General features: G+C 42.1%; 2 protein-coding genes across 4 annotated transcripts; both read right to left on the minus strand.

Moving 5' to 3' along the window:
• Positions 1–596: 596 nt before the first annotated feature.
• On the minus strand, positions 597–20,185 carry LOC108878223 (rapamycin-insensitive companion of mTOR). Of its 2 annotated transcripts, none has more exons than XM_018668694.2 (37): positions 20,078–20,185; positions 19,905–19,952; positions 18,418–18,515; positions 15,701–15,765; positions 15,271–15,402; positions 14,965–15,028; positions 14,255–14,381; positions 13,974–14,143; positions 13,537–13,604; positions 12,952–13,019; positions 12,750–12,832; positions 12,161–12,248; positions 11,843–11,933; positions 11,689–11,755; positions 11,444–11,524; positions 11,168–11,268; positions 10,790–10,955; positions 10,058–10,159; positions 9,922–9,968; positions 9,682–9,817; positions 9,365–9,564; positions 9,080–9,206; positions 8,811–8,975; positions 8,449–8,525; positions 8,245–8,323; positions 8,004–8,113; positions 7,806–7,893; positions 7,579–7,671; positions 7,368–7,474; positions 6,862–7,091; positions 5,574–6,678; positions 3,675–3,934; positions 3,369–3,575; positions 3,124–3,276; positions 2,762–2,885; positions 2,511–2,649; positions 597–2,424 (listed from the first exon to the last, which is right to left on the minus strand). In XM_018668694.2, the coding sequence occupies exons 1-37, from the start codon at positions 20,124–20,126 to the stop codon at positions 2,344–2,346; spliced, it is 5,196 nt and encodes a 1,731-aa protein (XP_018524210.1). In that variant the 5' UTR covers positions 20,127–20,185; the 3' UTR covers positions 597–2,343. The 2 variants fall into 2 exon arrangements, with proteins under 2 accessions (XP_018524210.1, XP_018524209.1); XM_018668693.2 differs by having other exon boundaries at positions 3,675–3,982.
• A 321-nt stretch (positions 20,186–20,506) lies between these two features.
• Positions 20,507–25,728, minus strand: LOC108878031 (FYN-binding protein 1). 2 transcript variants are annotated; one of them, XR_007814448.1, is made up of 13 exons: positions 25,680–25,728; positions 24,736–25,423; positions 24,538–24,622; positions 23,484–23,547; positions 23,259–23,381; positions 22,978–23,083; positions 22,679–22,805; positions 22,549–22,568; positions 22,384–22,429; positions 21,782–21,816; positions 21,594–21,685; positions 21,403–21,431; positions 20,507–20,892 (listed from the first exon to the last, which is right to left on the minus strand). XR_007814448.1 is itself a non-coding variant. In XM_018668327.2 (13 exons), exons 2-13 carry the CDS (start codon positions 25,394–25,396, stop codon positions 20,870–20,872), a joined length of 1,371 nt encoding a protein of 456 aa, XP_018523843.2. In that variant the 5' UTR covers positions 25,397–25,423; positions 25,680–25,728; the 3' UTR covers positions 20,507–20,869. The 2 variants fall into 2 exon arrangements, 1 of the variants encoding a protein (XP_018523843.2); XM_018668327.2 differs by having other exon boundaries at positions 21,634–21,685.
• Between the last annotated feature and the right edge of the window lie 3 nt (positions 25,729–25,731).

The following is a 25,731-nucleotide window of genomic DNA, read 5'->3' on the forward strand; positions in this document are numbered from 1 at the left end:
ACTTTGCACTGCATCTGACTTTGTGACAAAACAGTTTGGTTTTAGTCAAGGGATTTTTTTTCCCTGAAAGTTTTCCATAAGCTGCCCCAAAAGGGACAGGGATTGCTGCAGCCAGGTTGGTGTCTTCTGAGTATGTTTTTGATTTGGAGCATCGTGCTCCACATGTTCCCATTTACTGCCTCTGAATCGCACAGACTTTGTATATATACATGTACCCACTGTACCATGTGCAGCCGGTACACTACAGGTGTACGTTTGGGTGCTGGATGTACAGTTAAAATTGTTGTAAAATATGGAAATCTGACTTTTGTTTATGTTTTATGAAAGCATAAAACTTGGAACTAAACAGGAAACAATTTTAACAACAAATTTTACTTTGTGAACAGTGGATAAATCTGTAAGGTGACAGTTAATTGGAAGGTACTGTATCTGATAGTTGAACTTGAACATTAAGGAACCGCATGTCCTAAAAATCTTTCAACGCTTTGATCCACAGCAGAAACTGAATATTTCAGCAGTTTCAGACAAAAGGACATTATGACACTTTATGAGTAAATAAAGAGAAATTTAAAAAATGGAAAGATGTGTCAAATATCTTGGGTATTTCAAATTTTGTTTTATTAACAATGCATCCCTTTGATAGGATTGTATGTTTCTTTAGGTCATCAATGCCCCCAAAAACATACTGTACACATTATACAAGGGAAACCACGATTCAGGCAAAAAAAAGAAAAAAAAAGAAAAAAAAGAAAGAAAAAAAATCTTTTTAAATTATAATACAGTCTTGAGGAAAAAATATAAATAACTTTGTTTCTTCTCTGGTTGAGCTCACTCTATGGTACAGACATATAATAAATAGATCGGATCTGACATCACTCAGCTGATCTATGAATCATCTCTCTATGAGTCCATTTTTGTAGCAGCATTATAGCAAAAACAAGCCAATGGAAACAGAGATCCCTGTTTCCCTGGAAACCTTTTACAAATCCTTTAGTCATCGCACACACACACACACCCCCTTCCCCCCTCCTCCATCTCAGCCAATGACAGACAGTGATATTGCATTGTGGAAACAGATTGAGGGGTTATTATATTCCTACAATGTAATGGCAGCATGTAATGGCAACCTTTTTTTTTTCAAAAGTTTTACAAGCAAGAAAACGTGTTAAGGTGATGTTACAACTTTGCCATGCTTGTTGCACATGCAGTGGAGGTGAAGCACAGAGGTAAGAAGGCATAGAGTCGGGTAGCTGCTGGGCTTATGCATGTTTTGGAAAACGTCTGTGAGCAGAGTTTGGTACTAAAATCTGTAATGAATCAATCTACAGATAACTTGTACAACCGAGCATTACTCCAGAGATAAACCCGCCTCCTGAGAAGCTTGCTAATAATGCAGTGGCTGAAGAAAAAACATTAAAGGTCCTAAGGAAGTAAAGGATGGCATAGACTAGCATTAAATTACATGCTATTCTTCTCATGTACTGTGTAAGGATGGCATATATAGTGCTTTAGAAAATACAATACTAGTGATGTTTTGATTGTCTGAGATACAAGAAATAGAAAAGTAATTGGCTGTCTGTGCTGACAAGAGGCTACAGGTTGTAGGAAGTGGTGAGGCAAGAGAAGCAAAAAGCACATATCTGGCTAAAACAGATCACAGGTTGGGGTGGGATATGAACCAGGAAGGCTCCAGATACGGTTTTAAAAACAGCAGGACTCCCCCTCCCCCCCCCTGTAGTGTTTTGTTTCGTAAGGAGAAAAAGAACGTGGGGTCCGAGGAATCACTGGGTAGACACAACAACATGCCTTATTAATTTCATTACAGAAAAACACCACCTCTGAAAAGAGATAAAATGTTGATAGAATTTTTTCTTTTTTCTTTTTCTTTTTTAAACACAGCGTGAGTCTTTGTCTTAATGATCCAGCTTGTCCTTAAGCATTATGTTGATGTATTATTGAGTGTTGCTCAAGATTGCCAACCCATCTGAAAACAGTATTTGGTTAAACTGCTCCCCCTTTTTCCTGTTTAAAAAAAAAAAGAAAAAAAAAGGTCTGAGACAGCATTAGGCATGTCGGGTTAAACTTTGTTTACAGATACTGACATCCTTTGTTTCCAGCTCGTACTTGCTAGAAGAAAGGTGAGTGATGACCACCTCCTCCTCCTCCTCCTCCTCCTCCATCCTTGGCTATGCTACTCCGTTTTGAGCAACAGAAACATGCCAGTCCCCCCCCCCCAAAATCCTTAGAGCCATAAGTTAATTTTCTCTGTCTAGCGTTCGTTCGGTGTTTGCAGGGTGGCAGGACCGGGGCTGTGCAGGGAACACAAAAGTGGGGGAAGGATAATCAGGATTCTGTAGGAGGGTCAACATCCTCTTCGACAGGTTTTGGTAGCTTTGTCAGGATTGCCTCTGCTTCCTCATACATCTGAAAAAGAGGAAAAATGATTGAATACATGAGCTAGATGTAGAGTTTCAGAGAATATAGGGGGGAGGGGTGATGTCATGTCTTACTGGCATGAATTGCACGTCCTGGAAGAGTTCTTGTATGAAGCGTCTTGAGGTCAAGCGAAACATACAGTGGGCTAAGAGGTGAGAAACCTCGGAGTACAGGCAGATGTCGTCAAACGCATATGGAAACTTCTCCTTTATCCTAAAGAGAGGTGGGAAATTAACAGGCCTTTAAAAACACCTTCTATTGTTCTGCAAGTGAATGTGCATCTAAAATACTGTATGCATGATGACAGAAAGAAAAAGAGCTTTACGTCAGTAGTCCTGTTTCGTGGCCTTTGGTTCCCACAGAGGAGCTGAGGTTGATGATGAGGCGGAGCACCTCCTTCCTCAGCAGAACACGAGAGGCAGGGCCGTCTTCTGATATCGCCTTTCCACCTGAAAGACACATAAATAAATATTAAGTATTCACCACAGTAAATACAATATAGAACTGTACCAGTGCTTTATAAATATTTTCCTTATTCCATCTTCTTTCTCATCATGGTGGCTTATTCTTGTTCAGGTGGGTGTCAACAATTATTGTTATATTCTAACAGTTTTACTGAAAAGGGAACAAAGCAGTAATTCACTTTGGTATTCAACAAAATACCCTACACATTGTGGTTATTCTTACCAATGACAATGTCACCAGGTGTGGGCGTGCTACAGATTGAGCCTTGTGACACAGCAGCATCGCTGCAGCCTGACACCCCAGAGAACTTGGACTGAGGCATCACCTCCAGACGATGGCCGCTCTGGCCTCCCCATGACGGGAAGTCGACATAGTCTGCCAAGAAAAAAAAAAGAGCATTTGTTATATTCTGCGTTGAGTCTAAAGTTCATCCATGTATATGACTGGTTGAGCGTATGTCAGCTCACCCGTCCGAGGGTGCGTGCTGTTGATTTGTGGCTGTGTTGGGTATCCAAGGACGATGGCTCCTACGCAGTAGAGGCAGTTTTCTTCAGTGTGATCCTGTAGTCCTGTCTCCTCTGAACCCACCGTGTGGTTCTGGGTGTCGCCTCGGCAAATAATCAGCTCAGAGATACTGAACTGCTGCTTTAGTACTGGGATAGCTGGGCGATCACCTACAGGGGGAGACTCATGGTGAGCACAAACACACTTACACCAACCAATCAGATTCAAAATCTCACATATATGTTAATCAGATATAAAGCTGCATTTACCATCTCCATCACCAAAGAGGAAGCGTTTCCGCTCTTCGGACGGCGGGCTGATCCTCTGCTGAAAGTAGGCCGAGTCTCTGATGTGGAACATGTCATTGATGTCCATGGGCAGTGCTAGGCCAATGTAGTCATCGTTGCACCCAAAGGTGGCGCTAGACACCATTGAGCGCACTGAGGAGCAGCGTTGCAGGGTGCTTTGGTTGATGGGGCTGAGTAGTTCCTCTTTATCCAGAGAGGCGAAGCTCAGAGCTTTCAGAAACCTAGGGAGGGCAAGAGGAGAGGTGCGTGAGAGGATCCGGGGGGAGAGACTGGGACAGAGAAGGAACATGGGGAATAAATGAAAAAATGTTGGATAAAAGCACAGAGACAGAGACTTGGTGAGCAGAGAGTGAGAAGGAAGTTGGGATCACAAGGGGCTCTAAAGCCCAGCTTACTGTAGCAAGCTATCAGGGCAGCAGCAACAGGTAGATTTGCAGCAGAGGGCATGTGCTGATCTGAAGTTTGATATGACTGCCTTCAGGCAACGCCAAAGCTTTAAAATACACTAAAGCACCCAATGACCAGTTGTCTATAGCTTTACACGGAAAAAAGACCTGGTAAGAGGCTGAATTTTATATGAAGGGTCAAATACTGGATGAAATACTAGACAATACAAATACATGTCACAGAATGTACATTTTTTTCAAGTCAATCAACAGGTGCAGCTGTTCTGATAACTGATTATTGACAATTGTTTAAGCTTTTTTTTCTAGCAAACATTCTCAACATTAGTCAAACAATTAAATAATCCAAACTCTTTAGATTGTTGGTCAGACAATTTGAATTTGTTACCTGTGATACACATTTTCACTATTTTCTTTTCTTTAATAGACCAAAGCATTAATACATTAATCAAGAACGTAATTCACAGATTCATTTTTTCCCTCATAATTTCTTAATTTCATAAGTCTGACTGCCTATCAGCACGAAATTTAAGCCATCATCAAACAACCATCATGAATAAAATACTTCACAGTGACTGTGAAGAGGGAAATTTTATTTTATATTGAGAGTAAAGAGCCTGTGTGTTTGGACATGTTCAAAAATTCACTCATGCTCATTGCCATGTTCCCTAATATTTTGGTTCCAAGCAAAAATTTCTTCGCCCACCTTTCTTTGTGATATATGAGTACAGGGAAGTTTACAGACACGGATTAAAATGCAGTGAGTTGAGTTGTTGAGCTGAGACCTGATTAAAATCCACAAACAGTACAGCCGCAGCTATATTGTGGCATGTTTCTCTACCTGTGTGCTAAGAAGGGTTACAGCTCCAAGAGGATGGGAACAACCAGCAACCAAACAGTCTACATGGGACTTACTCATACTACAGAGCTACAGGAGTCAAAGCAATGACAAAAACAACTGTAGGCATAGAGCTGTAGTTGCTACCAAAGTAAAAGCAGCAAGGACGTATTTGTCTGGAAGCTACAGCTCTACTATGGAGGACGCTGGGGTCGGTCCACCCACCACGGTACGAGTGTTCTGGACAGCCTGCGGTGCGAACTTAAGGCGCTGGGTTCTGGACAGGTATCCCTCCTATCTGACAGCCTGACAGACACAGCAGAAGGTGCAAAAAAAAAAAAAACACACACAAAAAAACACTTGCACCTGTTATTGCCAAGGTAGACAGAAACCAAAACTCTACCCCAGGCACATAGCTGCTTAAGCTACAGTACCTCAAATGGAGGAGGCATGTTTTGAGTTTTCTCTCAGACAACTGAACACTTCTAATCATACCACAAGAAACACATGATTCGGAAAAAGGAGTAAACAGTCATAAATAAAATGTAGACAAAAGAAAAACACATGCAGCAGTGCTGGTTTTCTGTCACACAGTCCCTGTAGCAATGGCTGATTTACCTGCGAGGTGTTAATCTGGAGTCCAGGCTGCCGGTCTTCATAGTGATGGTGTCGGTGAACAGCACATCTTTGGCAGGTGAAGCCAGTGCTTCACTGTGAGACAAAGACGGGTGTATCCTCTGCTGCTGCAGCCTCTTCAACGTGGCGTAGCCCAGTGCGTCTCTTGGGCTGGTATATATGAAGCTACAGTCAGCCAGGCTCTTGATGGTGGTTACTGAAGGAGATTTGAGAGACTGAGCTCGGCGGGGGAGAGTGTGTGAGGAGCCGGGCGGTACCAGAGAGACAGTGGAGGACTTAGGCGTTGACATGTGGTTGGTCTGTGCCTGGGGGGTGAGAGAGGGGAGCGTCTTGACAGTCTTGGCAGATACCACTGTGTTGAGGCTCACACAGTCAGAAGAGTCTGGTTCAGGTTCGGGATGCTCGGGGTTTCCAACGGTCTCCCTGGAGGGGCTGGAGCTCATGGAGCTGATTCCGCTGGTTGTGGTGTCTGTGTTAAAGCTCTGACTGCGGCTTTTAAACTGCGTACCTCCGCCACCTCCTCCACCCCCTCCCACGTTGCCTCCGCTAGAAGAGGAGCCGCCGTCTCCTGCCAGACGCTCTCGGCTGCTCTGCTCCCTCTCCCGGCTGGGGTGCTCCATAGTCCCATGCCCGGCTAGACCACTTAGTCCGAGGCCTGAGCCCCCTCCCCTAGCCAGCCTTCCGTCCACAAGGTGTTCCTCAGAGCCCCCCCTGGTTCCGACAAAGGACGTCTCCAGGCTCACTGTGGGACTCTTCGGCATTCCTCTGCCATTAAACACAGGAGTGAAGACGTCCCCCTGGTTTGGGCTGTAGACCGATGGTTCTGTCACTGTCCGGTTCCGCCTCATACTCCCTGTCTTGAGATCAGTAGGGGTGCGAGAGCCTGAAGGGGTCTTCGGGTCACTGGTGGAGCGCAGCTTCTTGCTGGGCAGGGACAGGGAGTTGAGGAAGCGAGTGCGAACAAAGCGTGAGGAGGCCAGGATGGTGAAGGGGCTGCGGTCCTTGACTGGTTTGGGGTGTAGATAGAAAGAGGGCTCGTCTGACTGGTCCAGAACATCACACTTGTCATCGTCTAGAATGTACATGTCTGAAAGCACAAAGAAGGAATTAAGAACACAACAGGAGCAAAAAAGCACTGATATCTATCATAGCTAGCACCAAGAATTACTGATTACTATGATGTTGGAACATCATAAACAAAACTAGTATTTTTTCCTGACTCTTTACAAATGTTGCCAGTAACACACAGACACAATCAAGTCCCACGTACTTGGCTGAGACTCGCTCTCACTGTTGTGGCGCGAGCTGGTGGATTCGGAGTTCAGACTGAGCGTGCTTGGCACTGAGGAAAGTTCAGAGGTCAGCTGCGTGTCGACCTCATCTGGAGTGACAGGCCACAACGTCCTGCGACTGTGTCTGACTGCATCCCAACCGTACTGTTTCAGCACCTCACAACCCTGTCTGGTCTTGGAGATCACACCCAGGACATAAACACACGTCCTGTGGATGGAAGAGGACCGTTAGTAAAGAGATATATATGTTGTATTGGGCCATTATAGACTTCGACTGCAGAGATCAATATAGTTAAATGGACTGCATCTATTATTCAGCTAATTAACTGATTTAAACTCTTCACTGTTTATTGGTGAAATTATATTTTAAGCTGTTCTCATCTCCAGGAATCCTGTTTGCTGTCAACACTGCGTTCCTGTAGGAGAAAACAAAACAACTTCCAGTTTAGTGAAAACTGGTAATAACTAAAAATAATAACCTTACCCTCTTACTGACAGCACCTCACAGTGCTGAGCCAAAGTGAGGATGTCAGGAATGACATTCTCCTCCTGCAGGAGATTCAGACCCCAGTTTGAAGAGCCAATGTTGCCCTGCATGGAAAACAACACGTCACCAGAGCCATCTCTTTGTAACTATCATTATTATAGTGACAGGGTAACTGAGGTGACATAAACTGATAGCAAGTGTTACTGACCAGTGCCCAGAGAGCAGCCTTCAGCTGTTTAATGCCCTCCCAGGTGTCCAGCATCGGGGAGCGAACTGTGTAGCTGAGGTCAGGAACCACACTCTGGAAAAGAGACTGACGTCAGGAAGAAAGGCAGCTAAATTTGGATGACCCACTGATCCCCAGAGAAACACAACGTAGGAAATTGAAAGGAAGCAAGAACGCAGTGTGCTGTTAGAGCAAGACAAAGTCTTTACCTGAGCCTCCAAAAGATGACAGCCTGTCTTATCATGGACCAGCTGACCGTACAAGTGCACAGGGAGATAGACATTTGGTCTCTGTAACCTGGAGACACAACCAGAGAAATTACAAAAACTCAATTTGCAGAGCATCCTGTGGTTTTTTCAGGTATCGCTGTCCAACAGTTCATGACATCTTTAAGTCGAGCTTCTCACCTTTGGTTGCTGCGTCTGACGTAGTTGTCTCCATCAACAGGTTTACGGTAGGTTGTTAGTGCTTCGTTGAGCTGCTCCTCTATCAGGTCCACATACTTCAGGTTGTATTCCTGCAATCCAGAAGACATTTAAGTCATTTCTGGTGTCATCATAATCTCGCAGCCTAATGAATTTAAAAATCATTAATAAGTGGATTACAAGTGAAAGTTTATTTTGCTGCCTGCCAACATCCTGATAATACCTTCTGCCATTTATCCAGCTGTTTGCTGACGTAACCCCTCTCATTGAGGTAGGAGAAACCTTTAGGAATGGACAGGAACCTAAAAAGCAGAAACAAGATGTACAGTGTGTTTAAGAGGGAATGTAAATGCTTCAGGACTTACAGCATACCCAATACTTTTGAGTCATGTGTGCTAAGCAGAGATGATGTGGTAAAAACACTCACCTGAGGAGCAGCAGGAGGCCTTTGTCTCCCAGGTGGGACAGAGCTGGTTTCAGCTGGATTAGAGCATGAAGGTTGGCCTGTGAGGCAGCGTGACATAACAAGTCAGACAGCAGGAAGAATGGACACACAACGCCACCAGAAATACAAATAAAAATACCCACAATTTACATCTACCTATTAAAGTCACACCTGATTTTTTTTATACTGGTCCTGGAGTGTTCATATACCTTCCATTAGAACACCCTGCTTTACATTCATTCAGTTTCTCACACTCTCACATATGAGCTGCACACTAGAGCCACAGCCTTCTCCTGCTCGATTAGCTCTACTGTGCTGACTGTACTTTAAGTGATGTGTGTCACCTTGTCTTCGCAGGCCTCGTCCAGTATGTCCAGGGCCTCCATGGACACAGCCTTGCTGTGGTCGTGAAGCTGCGTGACCAGCAGCTCCATCCCCCAGCTGCTGAAGAACTCTACGCCCGCACGCAGCAGCACACGGAGGTGTTTGGTGGCATACAGCCTGCACGTCTGCTTGGTGGGAGGAAGAGGGGGCATGGTTATTGTAAAAATGATGTTGAAAATTACGTGCTTTCAGAAGTATGTTTGAGTGTCGTGTCTTGTGGCAGTCTTACATCAGTAGCAGCAGTGAGGATCTTGGAGAGGATCACTCTGGCCAGACCGTCTCTGCTGTAGTCCAGTGTGGATACAGCAAGTTTCAGCACAGCATCCTGGTTCTTCACAGAGCACAGATTCAGCAGGCTGCGAATACAGAAAACAAGGACAGGCGTTACACTGAGTTGTTAGTGACACCAAATGTGTGTTGTGATTATTTCATAGAACAAACATGTCTGAGATTCTTGCACTCCATGAGCTCAGAAAATCCTAGAAAAGCCTGTCAGGTTTTTCTGCTCACTCACCACTGAAACAGGCCACATTTCTCCAGCAGTTTGACTCCCTGCGGGTGTGCAGAGAGTGTCCCCAGGAAGAGGAAGTAGTGTTGGCTGAGTGTGGTGAGCAGGCCATTACTCTGCAGACAGCGCTCAGGCTTCAGTCCTGAGGACGAGGAGAGCCATGACACCATGTCTCTCACCAGGTCCTCCAAATAACCCTGGCCATCCTGGTGACACAGGGCAGAGGAAAGAGAGAGAGAGAGAGGGAAAAGAGGCAAGTTAGAAAATGACAGAAGATAAAACAGGAATGTGTGTGTTTGTGTGCACATGTTCACTTCTCTAACCTCATCTGAGTCCATGAGGAACTCAACAAACTGACAACCAACCACAGTGAGTTGTCTGGCCTTTACGTGGTCCAGTGCCAGCCCTGCATACAATTTACTACTGGGCTTATAAAAGTACAGCAGCCTCCGCACAAACCTGCATCACACAGAAAACAAGTAAGTATTTAAAACAAGATATTAGGCAGGTCAAAATTATTTCAAATCTTGCAGTGGGTTTTTGGTGATATGAAGGGGTCTTACTTGTGCATCTGTTCATCTTTGTTGTTCCTGAGGTTTACATTTGGCCACTGAGAGAGAAAAACAACACACTTAAACATTAGACAGGTTAAAAGAGGGTGATAATGGAGTCTATGGTGCTACAGGAGATGAGACTGACCTTAAGGATGGTGGCAATAAGCAGCCAGTTCCACTCCAGGTTGTGCTTGTGGTTGAGAATGTGACTGTCTCTCAGGTTCATCATCAGTGCTTCTTCTGTGTCCTGAGAGACAAAAAAAGATTTTACAATATGAACTACACATAGCTGCTGATGTTTTTCACTGTGCAAGATAAAAAGCACTAATTATTATGCAAGAAAATTGTATTCATTTTATCTGTTTCATTCATCTACTTTGCTGAAAGCAAAACAAAACAGTTAGCCTAGCTTTGTCTAAGGTGCTTTCTAATAACTTCAAAGTGACCTCATTCACACATTGCATCTTGTATATTTACCATATATAGAAAAGGGAAATGAGTGGTGGTTTAAACAGAATTTAGTATACAAATTGAAGCTGATTTCCTGACTAACAGCTGGCTGCACACAGCTGGCTTTGCAGACTTTCCAACCTCCAGGTCATTCTTGGATGAAAAAATAAAACCACTGGACGTTTGGAGGTGAAACAAGGTTTTTCTTTCCATTTGTATTGGAAGCTACTGTATCTGTTTCCCCTTTTGTCAGTGTTTGTGCTAAACTAAACTCACCCCGGATGTTTGTACTGAACACAGAACAATAAAACTGATATCCACTGTAGGCAGAATGGCAAATAAGCATATATCCAAAAATGTATTGTATGTAAGTATACACGGTTGTTAAACCTAAAATCTAGGATGTTAAAAGCATGGTAATTTTTACCTTAATGACATAGATGTCTCTGTGGACACGTGAGTGTGACTCTCTGCGGTTATGTGAAGACACAGACTTGCGGATGATGTGGTCCAGGTAAAGACTGTGCGGTTTCAATCCTTTCTTCTTCTTCTCATGGAAACGCTTCAGATTGTTAACTGCTGCACTCGCCCGACTGAAACATAAACAATAAATATCAGGGATGTCCCCCTCCTCCCAAAAAAAATGTTTGTTATCAGCACATGTCACTGTTAAAGAGCACTACTCATCAGAGGGAGCGAGAGAAAGAGTGAGAAAATATACAGTTCTGGTAAATAAATACGTGTTTGGGCTGAAAATGATTTTTTGTGAGGAAAAACAGATGTGGGTGAGCCGGAGTATACTCACAGTCGTTTCTCCTGGGGGATGTCAAAGGAGGCGGCCATGTTGATGAGGGTGGGAAGGCAGTGCAGGTGGTGACTGTGGGAATGAGGAAGGATGGTGTTTGCCTAAACATGAGAGAAGCAGGTGGAGGAAAAAGCACAAAAGCATTTTGAATTAGAATCATAGGAAACATTTATGGATTATTTAGTGAGTTAAATTTCAGAAGGCAAAAGAATATTTTTTCCAGGGCTCTAAAATATGTCATGAGTCAGAGATACTTTGAAATTTTCTTTATGTTACCATGTGCAGAAGTTCTCCCAACAGGATGGTAGCTCTGACAGCAAGCTGGTCATCACTACTGGTCACAACTTCTACAAGACCCTACAAAGACAAAAGGAAGGACAGAGAGAAGCCATGAGGTGTGCTCCTCCTGAAAAACATTCAAGCTAAATATTGCTTGCTAGTTTAGTAATAGTTACTAGCAAGTGCCAAATGTAATATAAATCCTTAGGTGCAAAGGTCTAAAAAACACACTATCAATTCACCTCTAACAGCCCACTGGTGATAAAGGCAGACAGGACAAATCCCAGGTAGTTGTCCATCAGATCAGGCCTAATGAAGCAAACAGAGTCAAAACTTATTTCATGGCTTGTGTAGACACAGCAGTTTTGTCAACCTATTCCATTTCTTCTCTCTTACCTCGAGCGGGCCCGATGGGGTAGGATGACTTTGGCCTCAGCAGCAATAAACCCGTCAGAGAGTCTCCAGGTGTCCTGGAACCTGGCAGGGTCTGAAGTAAAAAAAGAGCACAGATTAACTTACACTGTGTGGGAGTAAAATATGTACTCCCTCTTCTTCTTGAAAAATCTGTAGTATGTTTTTTTTGTCAAAGCCATGCAGCCAAACTGCAATTAAGTATTAAATACCATATGTAAAAACACCCAAATTTCCAGACACCATGATAATGGGAGGGAATATAAAAATTAATTCTGGGGGTACAAAAGATGTTTTACTCACCAACACTTAGAAGAGCTTCAGTGAAGTCTTGAGTTACAATGGGCACAGGGAGTCTGAATATCTCATATAACACCTCCAACAAACCTTTCTGCAGGGCAAATAACATTGAGGGAATCAGATACATACACGTTTGATATGGCACAAAGTGCATTAAGCAGCGCTAGAAACAGAACCTCCAATACCCTAATGTTACTGCTGTGTAATACAATGCTCTAAAGGCTTGAGGGAGCCCTAGTTTCACTCTGAGTCCACAGGAAAGAGAACAATAATATCTGCAAGCACTTGATCTGCTGATCTGATTTGATCAGTCTGTGCCATGACAAATATATCTCACTGTGTGCTTTGATACTCTGACTGCAACCAGACACAAGTGAAAGCCTGTTTGGTTCTCCATCTAACTACAGCTACAGTAAAATGGAAGCTGATGGGACAAAAACTTCACAGGCAAGAGATTTACTTATCGGTGAGGTCTTGGTTGCTAGGGGGGCAAACAAAAGCGATATAAACTGCTTTTAAATCTACCAACTTCCTGATTCTGTGTCAAAGATTTTTTTTTTTATATTTGGCATGCAGCTGTTTCAATACTCACCCTAACTTCCATATTTGGTATGCAAAGTAAGCCAATTAAAGATTGGATTCCAGAATTTCCAGCCTTGCATAGGTTGATAATCCCTGAGTAACAAAAGGAGACAAAAGGAACACATTTAACTCATGATACCCTCAAAATGAAAACACATTTAATGTGAAGCAAAACTATTCACATACAATTATCACTAAATCTAAGCTCTTACCAGACCAGGAGCGAAAGGCTGCCACTATGGCCATTCTACTCGACAAGAAGCGTGCCTCTCTGTCCTCCCTGAGAATATGAAAACACACACGCACATGTACATTAATAACTGGGCACCTTGTTCCATACACACAACATCATTATGTTCTCTCTTTGCACAGAGCATTGAAAGGCATTTCACAAAGGTTCAAACTAGACCGCAAAGGCAAAACATCAAACAAAGTCAAAGAGAATCAAGTAAAAGATCTTTTTGATATAAAAGCTAATTTTTCAGAGTGACTTAAAGGATTGTGGTGACTTAGCGTGCTTCACATCCTCGGGGAAGTCATTCTGGAGTCAAGCAGCCCTGATAACAAGGGTCATATCACAAAAACACTATACAAACCCTCAACTTTCTCGACGCATGCTGTTACCAACATACGAATACAGCAAACAGTAAACAGAGGGAAATGTCAGAACACTATCTTTTTGTCTCTACTGTAATACTAACTCTCTTCATAACACCCCCCCCCCGCCCACAACACACACACACACACACACACACACACACACACACACACACACACACACACACACACACACTCACTTGAGTTGCCCTTCAGCCGTGTCTGCGTTGTGACGGTAGTGAAAATCTGTGAAAGGGGCGAGGATTTGCTGCAGGACAGAATGCACGCACACACACACACAAAAGATGGATGAGTACATAATAAAACAGACTTATTAAGTGCAATTAAGTGGAGACATTCTTAAACATTCCCACCAAACATCTTACAGTAATAATTAACCTGCTATAGATCTCATATGACATCCATGTGTATATAATGACTGCCATGATGAGATACCCCTGTCCCAGGTGTCTGTTTGCAGACAATGAGGCTTTGGAGAACTGTAACTGATTACTGTAAGCTCCATGGGAAAGAGAGGGGCAACCTCCGGCTGTTAATCCTGACTGGAATGACTCCCAGCACACTGGCTCATTTATAAACAGCACCTTCCTATTTCACAATTCACATCTGCGTGTACCTCCAGCTCGACGTCAACGCGCACATACTGACGGGTACGTGGGTGGTTGAGTAGGTGCAGGATGGTGGTGATCAGTGCTTCGTTGATGCGACTCAGCTGACAGTCGATCACGCTCTTAAGGATGGTGCTGAGGCCTCCTCGTTTGGCCACCACCTCTGGGTTTTTCAGGGCTGCACGTGCAACAAGTCGGTAACAAAGATATATTAGAGGCTTTTCATACTCCATTCTCACAAATGAGGTATTTTATGAAGTTCTTTCGTCCACAAAGGCCAGGCGCTCACCTAGCTCGCACACAATGGCGATGGCTGCGCGGACCATGCGGTCTCTCTCCTGTAGTCCATCAGTGCCCACGGCAATTAGAGAGTTTGCGATAGAGGTGGGGAACAGCATTGCATTGACGGTGATAATCTGCAGGGGGGGAGGGGAGTGTGAGTCATCAAACAAGTCTGGACAAACGGAGGCAAAAAATAACTACAATGTTTTTTTTAATGGCCTCTTTTTCTAACTCTCTAGAAAATGAGGACCAATTTTAGAAATGCAAATATAGCACATCTGAATGTATTCTGAGGGTCACATATCTCAAAATTCACAATATGAAAAGTGATAACAGTACTGTAGTACTGAGGACAAATAAGAGACTGGGCTATATGTCGTGAACACAGCAGTTATCTTACTGCCCGTATGGCTGACAGTCTGTTACTGAAACAAGAGTCTGACTATGTGTGTGTGTATGTATGTGTGTATGTGTATGTGTGTGTGTATGTGTGAAGAAGGTTTACAGTAAACTACAAAAAGAGCTATAAATAACCTTGCAGACTTGTGCAAAGTGTCCACACTGACACTGCTGCTAACCCAATGATCTTTCTGCTGGTACTGTACAGGCACTAAGGCTGAGCTGTGAGGGCAAATTCCCCCTCATGACATGACACGGAGTCTACAAATTAATGGCTGTGGAGGAATGGAAATTAAAAAAATAGACACATTATCTTACTTTTCGGACTAGTCTCAGGGCCTGTGTCCTCTCCCCCTCATTGCTCTGCTGGATATCAATGCATCTGAAACAACATAGAGGCATTATTAGTCACGTCTTCTTTTTACTACAGACAGCAAGTAGGAGAGAAAAAAAGGTGTCAGTAAAAGAAAACTAACTATGACTGAGGCATGACTCTTCAAAAGACCTAGCAAATTTCTGAACAAATCAAGTGACTTCCTGTAAAAAAGAATACGCTTTAACCCACTATATGTAAAGTCAGCCAGACAGCACTTTACCATCCGACTGGTCAAAGGAAGATCTCACCTGGCTATTAAATAGTCCACCTGTAGTCTGAGGACCTTCTGCAGCACGCTGGTGTCTCTAATGAGGTAGCGGAGCGCCCGCAACCCTGCAGCACGCACCTCCTTGGCCTCATTGAGTAGAGCTAGTCGCAGACTAAGGGTTAAAAATCAGACACTTAGATGAATCCAAAACTGGCCAAAGATTTACTAAGACTTGACAAACTACTATTATTTCCTGAAATCTTTCATGATAATATCTGATGCTTTTTAAATTGAAACTCATCAAATGAATGTTCCAAATGAAAAACATCCAAAGTGATTATTCACCAGGCCTGTCTTACTAACAGTTTCACTTGGCTGCATAAACAACAGGCCAATGAATTGGAAAAAAAAGCACATGTTGATAAAAGTGCACAATGCACAATCAGTAACTACTGGCTGCTGACACTCACCAAATGATGATTTCTTCATGTGTAAACCCAAAGTTTTCCTCACGGTAGCCAATGCTGCATAGCAGCTGTAACACACAAAAAAATAAAGAAACAAAACCTAAATGATTTGATTTATAATAGGACTGCATAACTTTAAGGATAAAGGTAAACCTGTTATGGTGACATTAGGGCTGTTTAGAGGGAAGTTCAGTGTCTACAAAATGGTAGTGTCCTACACATGAGAAGCACCAAACCAACAAACAGCACAACACATTCCTGCAGCCATACAGGTGTGTTTGTTGTAGTTTTCCACTTGTCTGTTACACGCCAGCTTGTTTGGAGTAGGTGAATCGTGAATGGGTAATGTTATGCTTTCACTTGTGCTAGATGGAGGTTATAATTACAAAAGCACAGGTCCAATAGTTGGCACTGGCTTTTGTCACCTCCACCATTTGTTGTTTATCAGTGCCTGCGCTCGTACTCGTTGGATAAATGAAAACAGGGGGTGAGCAATAGGTTGATCAATTCTTTTGTATTCCTCTGCCCACAGCCTGGCTGTATGCTCCTGTTTTTGTGTACCCTCCAAGGCCTGGCAATGGACCCTGTTTTCAGCATATATATCCAATTTTAGCAGTTCCTTCACCACCGGTCCTCCATCGTTAACAGCGGCCCACACACAGCTGGTGTATACAAGATTCAAATTTTACGTACACAAAGCAGTTCACAATGGACTGCTTTTGTGTACATAAGTGTTCAGTGATGGTCAGTGTCAACGGGCAGGCCAAGGCTAACAACAGCACAGTCCAACAAAACTCATTACACGCACAAAGCAATGAGCTCCTCGGGCAAAGGATGCTGCCATTTTAGAGCTGCCACCTTTCTTATGGGCACCCCGAGGCACCCGAGCACAGCAGTGCTGCTCCATCACAGTCTCTCTCTGCCTATCCCAATGCGGCATCAGCAGGGGAGCCGATGAGTACATTAAAGTGGTAATTTATGCATGAATAGTTTCTTAAAGCTGGACATAAACCTCCCCTCTCCTTCATCATAAAACACAGCAGAGCAGAGCAGCAGGAGAGATGGAGCAGGATGGGATGGGTGGACAGACGCATGGTGAGTCGGGGGTTGTTTTAAACCAGCTGTGATGTCAGAGCCCAAGCAGGCAGGAGGAGGGGAGAGAGGAGATGGGGAGAGGGGCATGTGACACTCTGTGGGGGGATTAGGTCACCCTCACTGTCCTGGAACCCTTATAAGGAATCAGAGGCACGGTGCTCTAACAGACGTATACACACAGACACACACACGTCATGGTTATTACCCTGCTGTCAGTTGTAAACAAGCGAGCTAGGTCTACGGATTAGATGCACAACTCAGGCCCACACTCAGCTTTTAGCCTGCTGCAGTGCCAGCTGCACCACTTTCTGAAGGCCAACACACACCGGCTTCATGGCCACCAACAATTGGTCAAAACATGTCCATGGCAGACAGTCAGAAGTGGTTTAAGGCAGCAGGGTTGCTCAGCAGAAATCGGCAAACTTCTAAGCAAAAATCAGTCCCCAAGGTTGGCGAATTGGACAGTTGCGTAAATGGTTTTGACATTTCTCAATGACGTGACAGTGAGCAAAAACAATGTGTGCAGAGCACAACAAACTGCTAGTTTCCCCCCCCCTTATATTTGGCTTTCAGACTTGCAAGTCACTTTCTACACCCAGTTCAGAATAACAGGAAGGCTCAAGACTATTCCAGCATATGTTGGGTGAAAGGCAGAAAAACACCCTGGAGAGGTCACTAGCCTATCACAGGGCAGACACAGGCCATGTCCACACTGAGAAAAACAATCAAATCTAAAAAAAAAAAAAAAACACTGTTTATATGTGAAAACAACTTCCATGTGAACTTGCTTTTAGAGTTTTTTTTTAAATGTTCTCTATCTGCAACAAATAAATCTCTCAATCCCTTCTTGTTTCATTTGCAAACAATAAATCTGCACATCACAGCCATCATCTGCTGATAGGTGGGACAGACACAGCCCAGTTATTCAGTTTGGTCTCAGCATTTTAAACTTCTTCTCCAGTGCCTGATAAAATCCACGATCACTTGTTTTGTGTTTCAGTTTTAGCTGAAGACAATTTAGCTGGTCTCACTGACATATGAGAAATTCAGAAGCAGATTGTACAGTATGTACAGGAAAATCTTCACTTTTACCATCAACATTACAGAACAAAACTAGAATAGAAAAATAGAGAATAGAGGGCTATATAGGGAAAAGTTTAGATTTTTAGAAGTGAGAGTATCTCAGGTTTCTAAGAACAATAACCAGACATTAAAAATCTCAGGTTTCAAAGTCAGAGTGTTGCTCTTGATACACATTAGGTCAGAGTGTTTTCCAATCCCTAGAGCTCCTGTTACATTCACTGTCAGCATCACAATGACAGGCACAGCTAGGCCTGCTGGCAGCAACACCCAAGAGGAGAGGATCAAGGAGAGGTCAGTGGTGACATGACAGAGGAGGGGGAGCACAGCTAGTCGATCTTTACAGACAATCTGTAAGTGATGAATCAGCCTTCTTGAAAAGCTGTAGGTTTGTCATATGCAGCTTTAACAGGGTTTTCATGTTGGTTCTAAGGAGATAATAACCTTTCAACTTAATTACTTTCACCAATTCTCAGTGTTGTCAAGACTGCCTCAAGTAACAAATAAAATCCTGGGGTAAAAGCATCATAACTCAACGGCGTTACCTTTATGAAGTTGTTCAGGTGGCCCAGTTTTCGCATGTTACTGACTCCGTGCGGTTTGGCCACATTTTGAAGAATTTCACGGAAGTTTTCTGATGGTTCTGCAGGAAGAACGAAACGGAAATACAATGTAACTAAGACAAGCATTAAGGCATATTGCCAAAATAACGGTCGATGAACCGTAATTGATATGATGCAGGAAGGAACTTGGTTTAGCTGGTCAAACTAAATTAGTGTGTACAGGCAAAACAAGGTCTAGACAGTAAAAGCACGACTTGAGCAGGGAAGTGTTTTTCGTTTTCAGTTCCTTTCTGCTATCATGTTAAAACAGAGTAAACAAGTTCCAGATACTGCATTACAACAAAAACATAAATGCTGCAGAAACTATGATAATGAATAGCATACAATATTTTCTCCTCAGTAACAAAGTTAGTCAGAATATGAGCCAGATTCAGTTTCAATATGTCAAATACAAAAAGCTGAGTATTAGTCAGTCAAAACAATAACACAAACACATGAAAAGACAATTAAGAATTTCAAAATATTGGACTTTTGCAAACATTGAATTTATTTTCCCTAAATGACTGCAAAATGTACTAATATATCCATAAAAGCAAACTACTAGACCGAAGCATAATGTAATCTGAGATGTTAAGATTTGATGAAATTACACAAGCACTGATAATCGGCCTGATCAGCCGATCATGGGGTAGAATATAATGTTGCATAAAAGTACCAGATATAGCCTAAGGTCCATTAACTGACAGGGCAGTGATATGCATATGCAATGGTCTCTTGCATTGGACTGCTGTGAGGACATGGACATAGTTTAGTCTTGAAACAGCTGACAGATTAAGTGGCTCCCGATGTCAATGGGACTGTTAGCTTTATATGATAAATTCATCTGATATTTCAGGTGCAAAATAACCTTGTATTGCACGACTGAAATAAAGCCAGTCTACGTCCTTGAGATACGGACAGAGGGCTGATGTGCAGTGTTGCTGCTGGAGGACTACATCTGACCAGCCCGTGCAGCTGTGTATCAGAGTACCACTAGAAAAAAACACCCTGCGCACCCTGTGTTGTCTAATTGCTACTCAGCTAACAGCCCTGAAACCCAATTTCTCCTACAGCCAGCGATGACCAATGCATGACTACAGCACTTATGTCTGGTTGGCTAAATAACAGGCTATCTTGCCCACTCACACTAACCAAAACAACAGAGCGTCGTCATGGCTGGTTAGCTCTGGCAGCTAGCTAACGCTAACTCTGCTAGTTAGTTAGCTCGCTGCCGCCTGTTATTATGATATCGCTGGCAATGCTATTAGACGAAACAGAGAGGGGAAAGTGACAACAAAACAACAGCACTGTCAGGACAAGTGCACCGACTAGCTGGGTTCTCACTTGACGGGCTAGTGTTTGCAGAAATGCCCCTCATCCATTTTGAACAATAATCGCTTTCAGGGTGATGTGATGAAGCCTCTGCTTACCTCTGGTCAGATCCAGCGGTACGTTCTCCTCCCCGCTGTCATTCCGACCTGTCAGAAACACACACCGCGCACATGGTGAGGGATCACGCCAAGGTCATCACATGCCTGGGAAAATCTATTTTTGCTCCATGCCGCTATTACAGATACCGCTGAATCGAGTTTTTCTCGCTTACCTCGCATCCGAAGACTCCGGATAGGACGGCCGCGGAAGCTGGCCGCCATGTTTCCAGGAACATACACAACACCGGAAACTTCGCGCCTTCTCGCGAGAAGGCAGACAACTGGGGGGATGTTGGCGAGATAGCCGCAGCAGACCTCCCACAGACCCGAGATCAGTTGGATCCTCCTCAATCCCCCTCTAATCTTATCAGTGGTAAAAACATACATCTGACCTGGCGACTGCTTTATGGTCAGTGAGCAGAGAGCTATTCAACAGCTCGGTATTGGGTCACCATTAAAATACCATTGCCATTACCATTACCATTTAAAATAGAGGTTAAAATGAACTTCACCACACCCAATCATTAATTTATTGCTGAATAAAAGTTCCAATAATTTAACAGTAAATTTATGCATCAACAATGAATAAACCATGCACAAGGTATTGATCAATCTGTTTAATATACAGACAAGTTGCTTTAATAAATGCTGATGATTATGCTTTTTTCTCCAACAAAATAATGTACCAGCCAACACACTTAGCCTACTGAAAATAAACAGGATTTGTCCATATTTGTCAGTCCATGTCACCATTGCACTGGTAACAGTTCAAAGCACAGCACAGTTGCTACAACAGGTTGCAACATGATATTCACCAAAACGTTTCATGTTTTAATCATAGATAATGTAGAACATTTTTGGATTAATTCCTACAAGCTTTGCTTTGTGAAAATGCACAATAATTTAAACTGTAAATGATCAATACAGGTAATGAAGATCTGTGCTGGCACTGTCATTATTGTAGATTAGTTGATTTCATAGACACAGTCTGCAGGGAAAAAACAAGTCTATATCATTCATAGTAGGTTATTCTTTCTTTTGTTCTTTATCCTAATGAATATTTGCAGTACTCAAAGCCTTTCCACAAGTAAAAGTAAGAAATACCATAATGCCACCTCAAAATATTTGTGAAGTAAACATGCAGAATTACTAACAATTCAATGTAGGTAAAGTAAAAGTAAAGTAAAAGACCTCATTATGAAGAACATCCTCTTTCATGATGTTATATTATTATGTACATCATTATTTTATTTTTCCTGATGCTTAAATGTGTATGCAGTTAGTCATGGCTGATTAAAAATACTTCACGATTGTATATGGCTCAGTATTTAACAAGGAATCATTATCATCAGAATATTTTTTATGTAAACTCATAAACACATTTATAAGATAAAATGCAGTGGAATAAAAAGTCAAACATCTCCCTCCCCCAAAAATGTACAGTACCTAAACACTGACACCACTGCTGGTAGTGGTATTTTGAGTCACCAGAACATACCTTCATTGATGTTGCCATAAATCTCAAGCCTGTGTAAATAATAATCAGAACATAAGATACTGTCATACAGATGCAGACATGACATGGTGCAGCAGTTGGATGAAAATGTGTATCTGTATAACACTGCAGTAAAAAAAAATAAAAAAATAAAAATAAAGTAAATAAATCACTGGAAAGATTTCAAAACCTACACTGAGTCACAATGTGTATTTATCACATCAACATTATTACCCATCAAAAGGCAGTTGAGGACTTTGGGAAGCAATATCATCATACACGTCATCTATGGGCACAGAGACAAGTAGTGTTTTAGTATATAACATCACTATGACCCCCACGGTTGTTTGGTAAAATTAGGTAAAAAGGTTCAGCTAGTTACCTTCATCTACGGTTGACTGTGGCAAAAGAGAAACTCTGATGGGAGGGGAGAAAAAAAATATAAGAAGAAGTTTGCTGTGGTTAAAACAGGTTTGATGTATTTACAAGTTGTAAATGAGGTTAATGGACATTAAACCATAAACAATCACACATATGGTTGTCTTGGAGTCAATTTAACACTTAGCCTCAACAAAACACTATGTTATAAGATATAAGGTAGAGTTAGTGGAGATGTATTATGCTGGATTTAATTGGTTTACACAGATGTTCAAGATTTTCAAGGCTGTAGTCACCAGGTCAGATGCATGTTTTTCCCATAGACTGTTGTTTTTTACCAACATAGCATTAGTTTATGATAGTTGTAATAATCATCATAACCACTAGGTGTCAGCCATACATAACAATCTACATTTTATCAAACAGCAGAAAATAATTTAAAGTGACACATGGACTTTTTGACTAAGGAACATTTTTTGTGTATAATAAACCAAACACTTGATTCCATTAGCAACCTTGATAGTTGGTTAAACCCTGAGCTTCACTGTCCCTCCATTTTATTAGCATTTGAATAACCACATCCAAAACCTAGAAAAACAGTACAACCTTGTCTCTGGATTATCCACATCATAATAAATGTCATCCTCCCCAACTAGTTAAAAGAAAAAAGAAAGAAAAGAAAATCAACAGTCATGACTGAATAGACATCTTATTATTGTACTAGTATATTTCAATTAATTAAATGACTCAGAAGCAATATAAGCAACTTGCCATTTTGCACGTTTGCGCCACTGAAAAGGAAGGAGTGTAAAATCAAGAAGAAATTATATGTGTGACCAAAAAAACATTTTTTATTTTTCCAGACGTTTATGAAGGGAGTCAAAGGCATTACGATGTGTACCTATCATCTGGTGCCCCAATGTCATCGTAAATCTCTGAATCACTCTGGTTGGACATAGACATTGGCTCCTCGTCCTTGTTTGAAACATCATGGTCTGTATCAAAAGACTCTGACTTCATAGAGACAACTGAAAGAACATATGACCACATATCAGCATAGTTCACTGCCTGGATATTATGGTAGTTTGCATGTGTCATCATCACCCTCTTGTTTCTCTTCCATATTTGTTAACTGTTAGCAAGCCAAGAATGTCTGTTAGCAACTTACAGTAGCCCTGCATGTTCCTGCCCAGTCGTTACCTGTACTGTGGACACGTCCTCCTTGACTCAGAGTAACATCTGATTTTACTCTTTTAAAATCAAAAAGTGCCTTCCCCTTCTTGATTATATGAGCAGGTCCTTTAATCTAGTTAAAGACAAGGAGATATCAGTTATGAGTCTGTTTTAATTTACCTGATCTCTGTTATTGTGCTGTTTGTTGTCTGCACAATGTATGAGATTACTGGTGTTACAGTGTCAATGTATTTAAATGTGTTAAATGTGCTAAAAGTAAATCCAGTGTGTGGCTTTTCTGTTTTGACCTGGAATATCTTCTGTATTTCTTGGTGCACCTCCTCTTTGGCTTTCTGTTGTTTCAGATGTGTTTTGTCCTCTCTCGGAGCATGACTTTTCATTTCCTCTGAGTTGATGGTTCCTTTTGGATCCTGATTATCATAATTATCACTGTGTCAAACCTCCATCAAAGATATCACTTTGGTAATTAGTATAAACTTTATATAAGGCACACATTTATTGAAACCACTCACTGCCTGTTTCCCCTCTGTGACTTCACTTTTTTTATGTTTGTCAGACCTCTCTGCTGGTTCCATCCTTTGAAAAGATAATAATGATATATTGTTTATACACAGTACAATAATTTGCCTTTTTACTGGCTTACTCTTACCATCTGTCAGCCTCTTCATACATATCATCACTCAAATCTGCCTGCAAACACAAAGTCGATCAAACTGAAAACTAACAGTCAATCCACTGTAGATAATATTAGCTCACTGGACCAACCACCATGGGTTTCTGTAGCAATCTAACAATGGCAGGATTACCTCTGTCCTCTTTGATGACCATCATAGCACTCATTATTGTCCCTGCTGACTCCTTGGCTATGGTCTTTCTTAAAGATCAGTGAGGATCTGACAAATTACAACAGTTTCCAGAGAGAAGCAGCAGGCAAAGTGCTGCAGCTGTGAGGCCTTAACCCACAGGAGATCAGTTTGATGAAACTCTTTACCAAAGACCTAATGTACAGTGACTTCAGAAACTATTTAGACTACTTCACTTTTTTTGCACATTTAATTATGTTGTAGATTCAACCATAGGTAGATAAAATAGCCATGTTTGCCCATCAGTCTCATCTTGTTTGCTTTAATTATCCTTGAGATGTGTCTGAATCTTGATTGGAGTCCAACTGTGGCTAACTGAATTGAGTGGACAATTTTAGGAAGGTACACATAGATAATGAATGAATGAATGAATGAATGAATGAATTATTATTAGTTATTAGGCCTTGAACGCTTAAACTTTCAGAATTTAAAGTGAAAGCTGTGTTTGTTGTGCCAACAAATCAAGCCAGTCTATCATTTCAACAAAAGTGATTGAGTCCTGATAATTTGGATTCTTAATCTATTATTCATTACACATTGAGAAACTTCTTTTCATTTAAAATTACACCGACAACACAATAATGTGAAAGGTGTCTGAATACTTTCTGGAGCCACTCTATACAGTGTATACCTGCATATTTCATTATGTCAACAACAAATCTCCAGTGTTATGATAAAGCAGCTCTGCAATATAAACACTTACAAAACAGCAGCCTGGTTGGATGGTGGTCGCAGACGTTGAGGTGCAGGGGCAGGTTTAGCACAATGTAGTATCTTCATCCATGATCCTGTCACACAAAAAATGGCATCTTCTTTAACTCTAACCAAACATTCTGTCACTTAACATTTTTTTAACATTAGTCACAACAAAAGTCACATTGCATTTAAAACTGTTTCTCACCATCAGTCAGAGATTTCATATTCCTCCTAAATCTTTGGATGTCAACACTGGGAGGCCTGTCAGGCTTTGGAGGAGGGCTTCCCACAGCAAACACATTAGGGAACCTTGTCATAGGAACAGAGGGCTCAGCGCTCTCTCTTTGAAGTTGATTTTGGGTTCTGCAGTCATTGGTTTTAAGGTATTTGGGGAGTTGAGGGGGTTTAGTGCAGATGATGTTCTCCACCCTACCATCACTGTCGGTAAAACTTTGCTGTTTGCTAATACTGTTTTTCTGCAGCAGAGATGGTCTGGTGCTCTGGGATGGCACGTTGAACTTCTGGATTTCTGCTTGCAAAGCTCTAATAGGCTTGTGTCTATTGTTATTATTCCATGGTGGCTTGGCTGAAGCAGGGAAGACACTGGAGTTGCTGGAAATATCAGGATTTGCTTTCACTGCAGACTTCACTGCTACATTTTTGAGATGAAAAGCAGGTCCAGAGGAGTCAGTGCATCTTCTGTTAGGCTTAGGAGTGTGGGAGCTGCTGATTGTGTTTGCAGCACTTGGCAGATTCACCTCCAGGACAGCTATTCTGGATTTAATAGAGGATGCAGTGCAGACCTTTTCTTGGAGTTTACTGGAAGTATCTGGCACAAAGCTGTGACGTGTGTCAGACTGAGCCATGAGAGCCCTGATGTATGACTGTCTTTTCTACGTAGAAAAATGAAAGAATCCCTGTTCAGTATAGCAAGCCTCTTTTTCTTGCATTAACTTTTTTCTGTTACAACTAAGGGAAAGAAATCCCCCAGTTGTCAACACAGAGGTTAGAAATTATTAAAAACTGAAGACAAGCCTTACACCAAATGTAACAAACATTAATATAAATAACAGAATTGCATGCACACTTTGAGGAGCAAAAAACCTTCAAAACACAAATGTAAGAATTTCACAGTCCTTAATTACTCACCTGATCTTTTCATGCAGACGTTGTGTGTGTCTGCGTTGCTGGTTTATGTGAT

This window comes from Lates calcarifer, linkage group LG13, assembly GCF_001640805.2.
Source record: "Lates calcarifer isolate ASB-BC8 linkage group LG13, TLL_Latcal_v3, whole genome shotgun sequence".
NCBI lineage: Eukaryota > Metazoa > Chordata > Actinopteri > Centropomidae > Lates > Lates calcarifer.

Coding starts and splice junctions, on each gene's coding strand:
- LOC108878223 (XM_018668693.2), bottom strand. CDS start 20,126: ATGGCGGCCAGCTTCCGCGGCCGTCCTATCCGGAGTCTTCGGATGCGA. Junction 7,092..7,367: donor GAGGTGCTGTCAGTAAGAGG/GTAAGGTTATTA, acceptor TTCCATCCACAG/GACGTGTGTTTATGTCCTGG. Junction 2,425..2,510: donor AGGACGTGCAATTCATGCCA/GTAAGACATGAC, acceptor CCTCTTTTTCAG/ATGTATGAGGAAGCAGAGGC.
- LOC108878031 (XM_018668327.2), bottom strand. CDS start 25,396: ATGGCTCAGTCTGACACACGTCACAGCTTTGTGCCAGATACTTCCAGT. Junction 21,817..22,383: donor GTGGATAATCCAGAGACAAG/GTTGTACTGTTT, acceptor CCCTCCCATCAG/AGTTTCTCTTTTGCCACAGT. Junction 21,686..21,781: donor ACAGTCAACCGTAGATGAAG/GTAACTAGCTGA, acceptor CTGTGCCCATAG/ATGACGTGTATGATGATATT.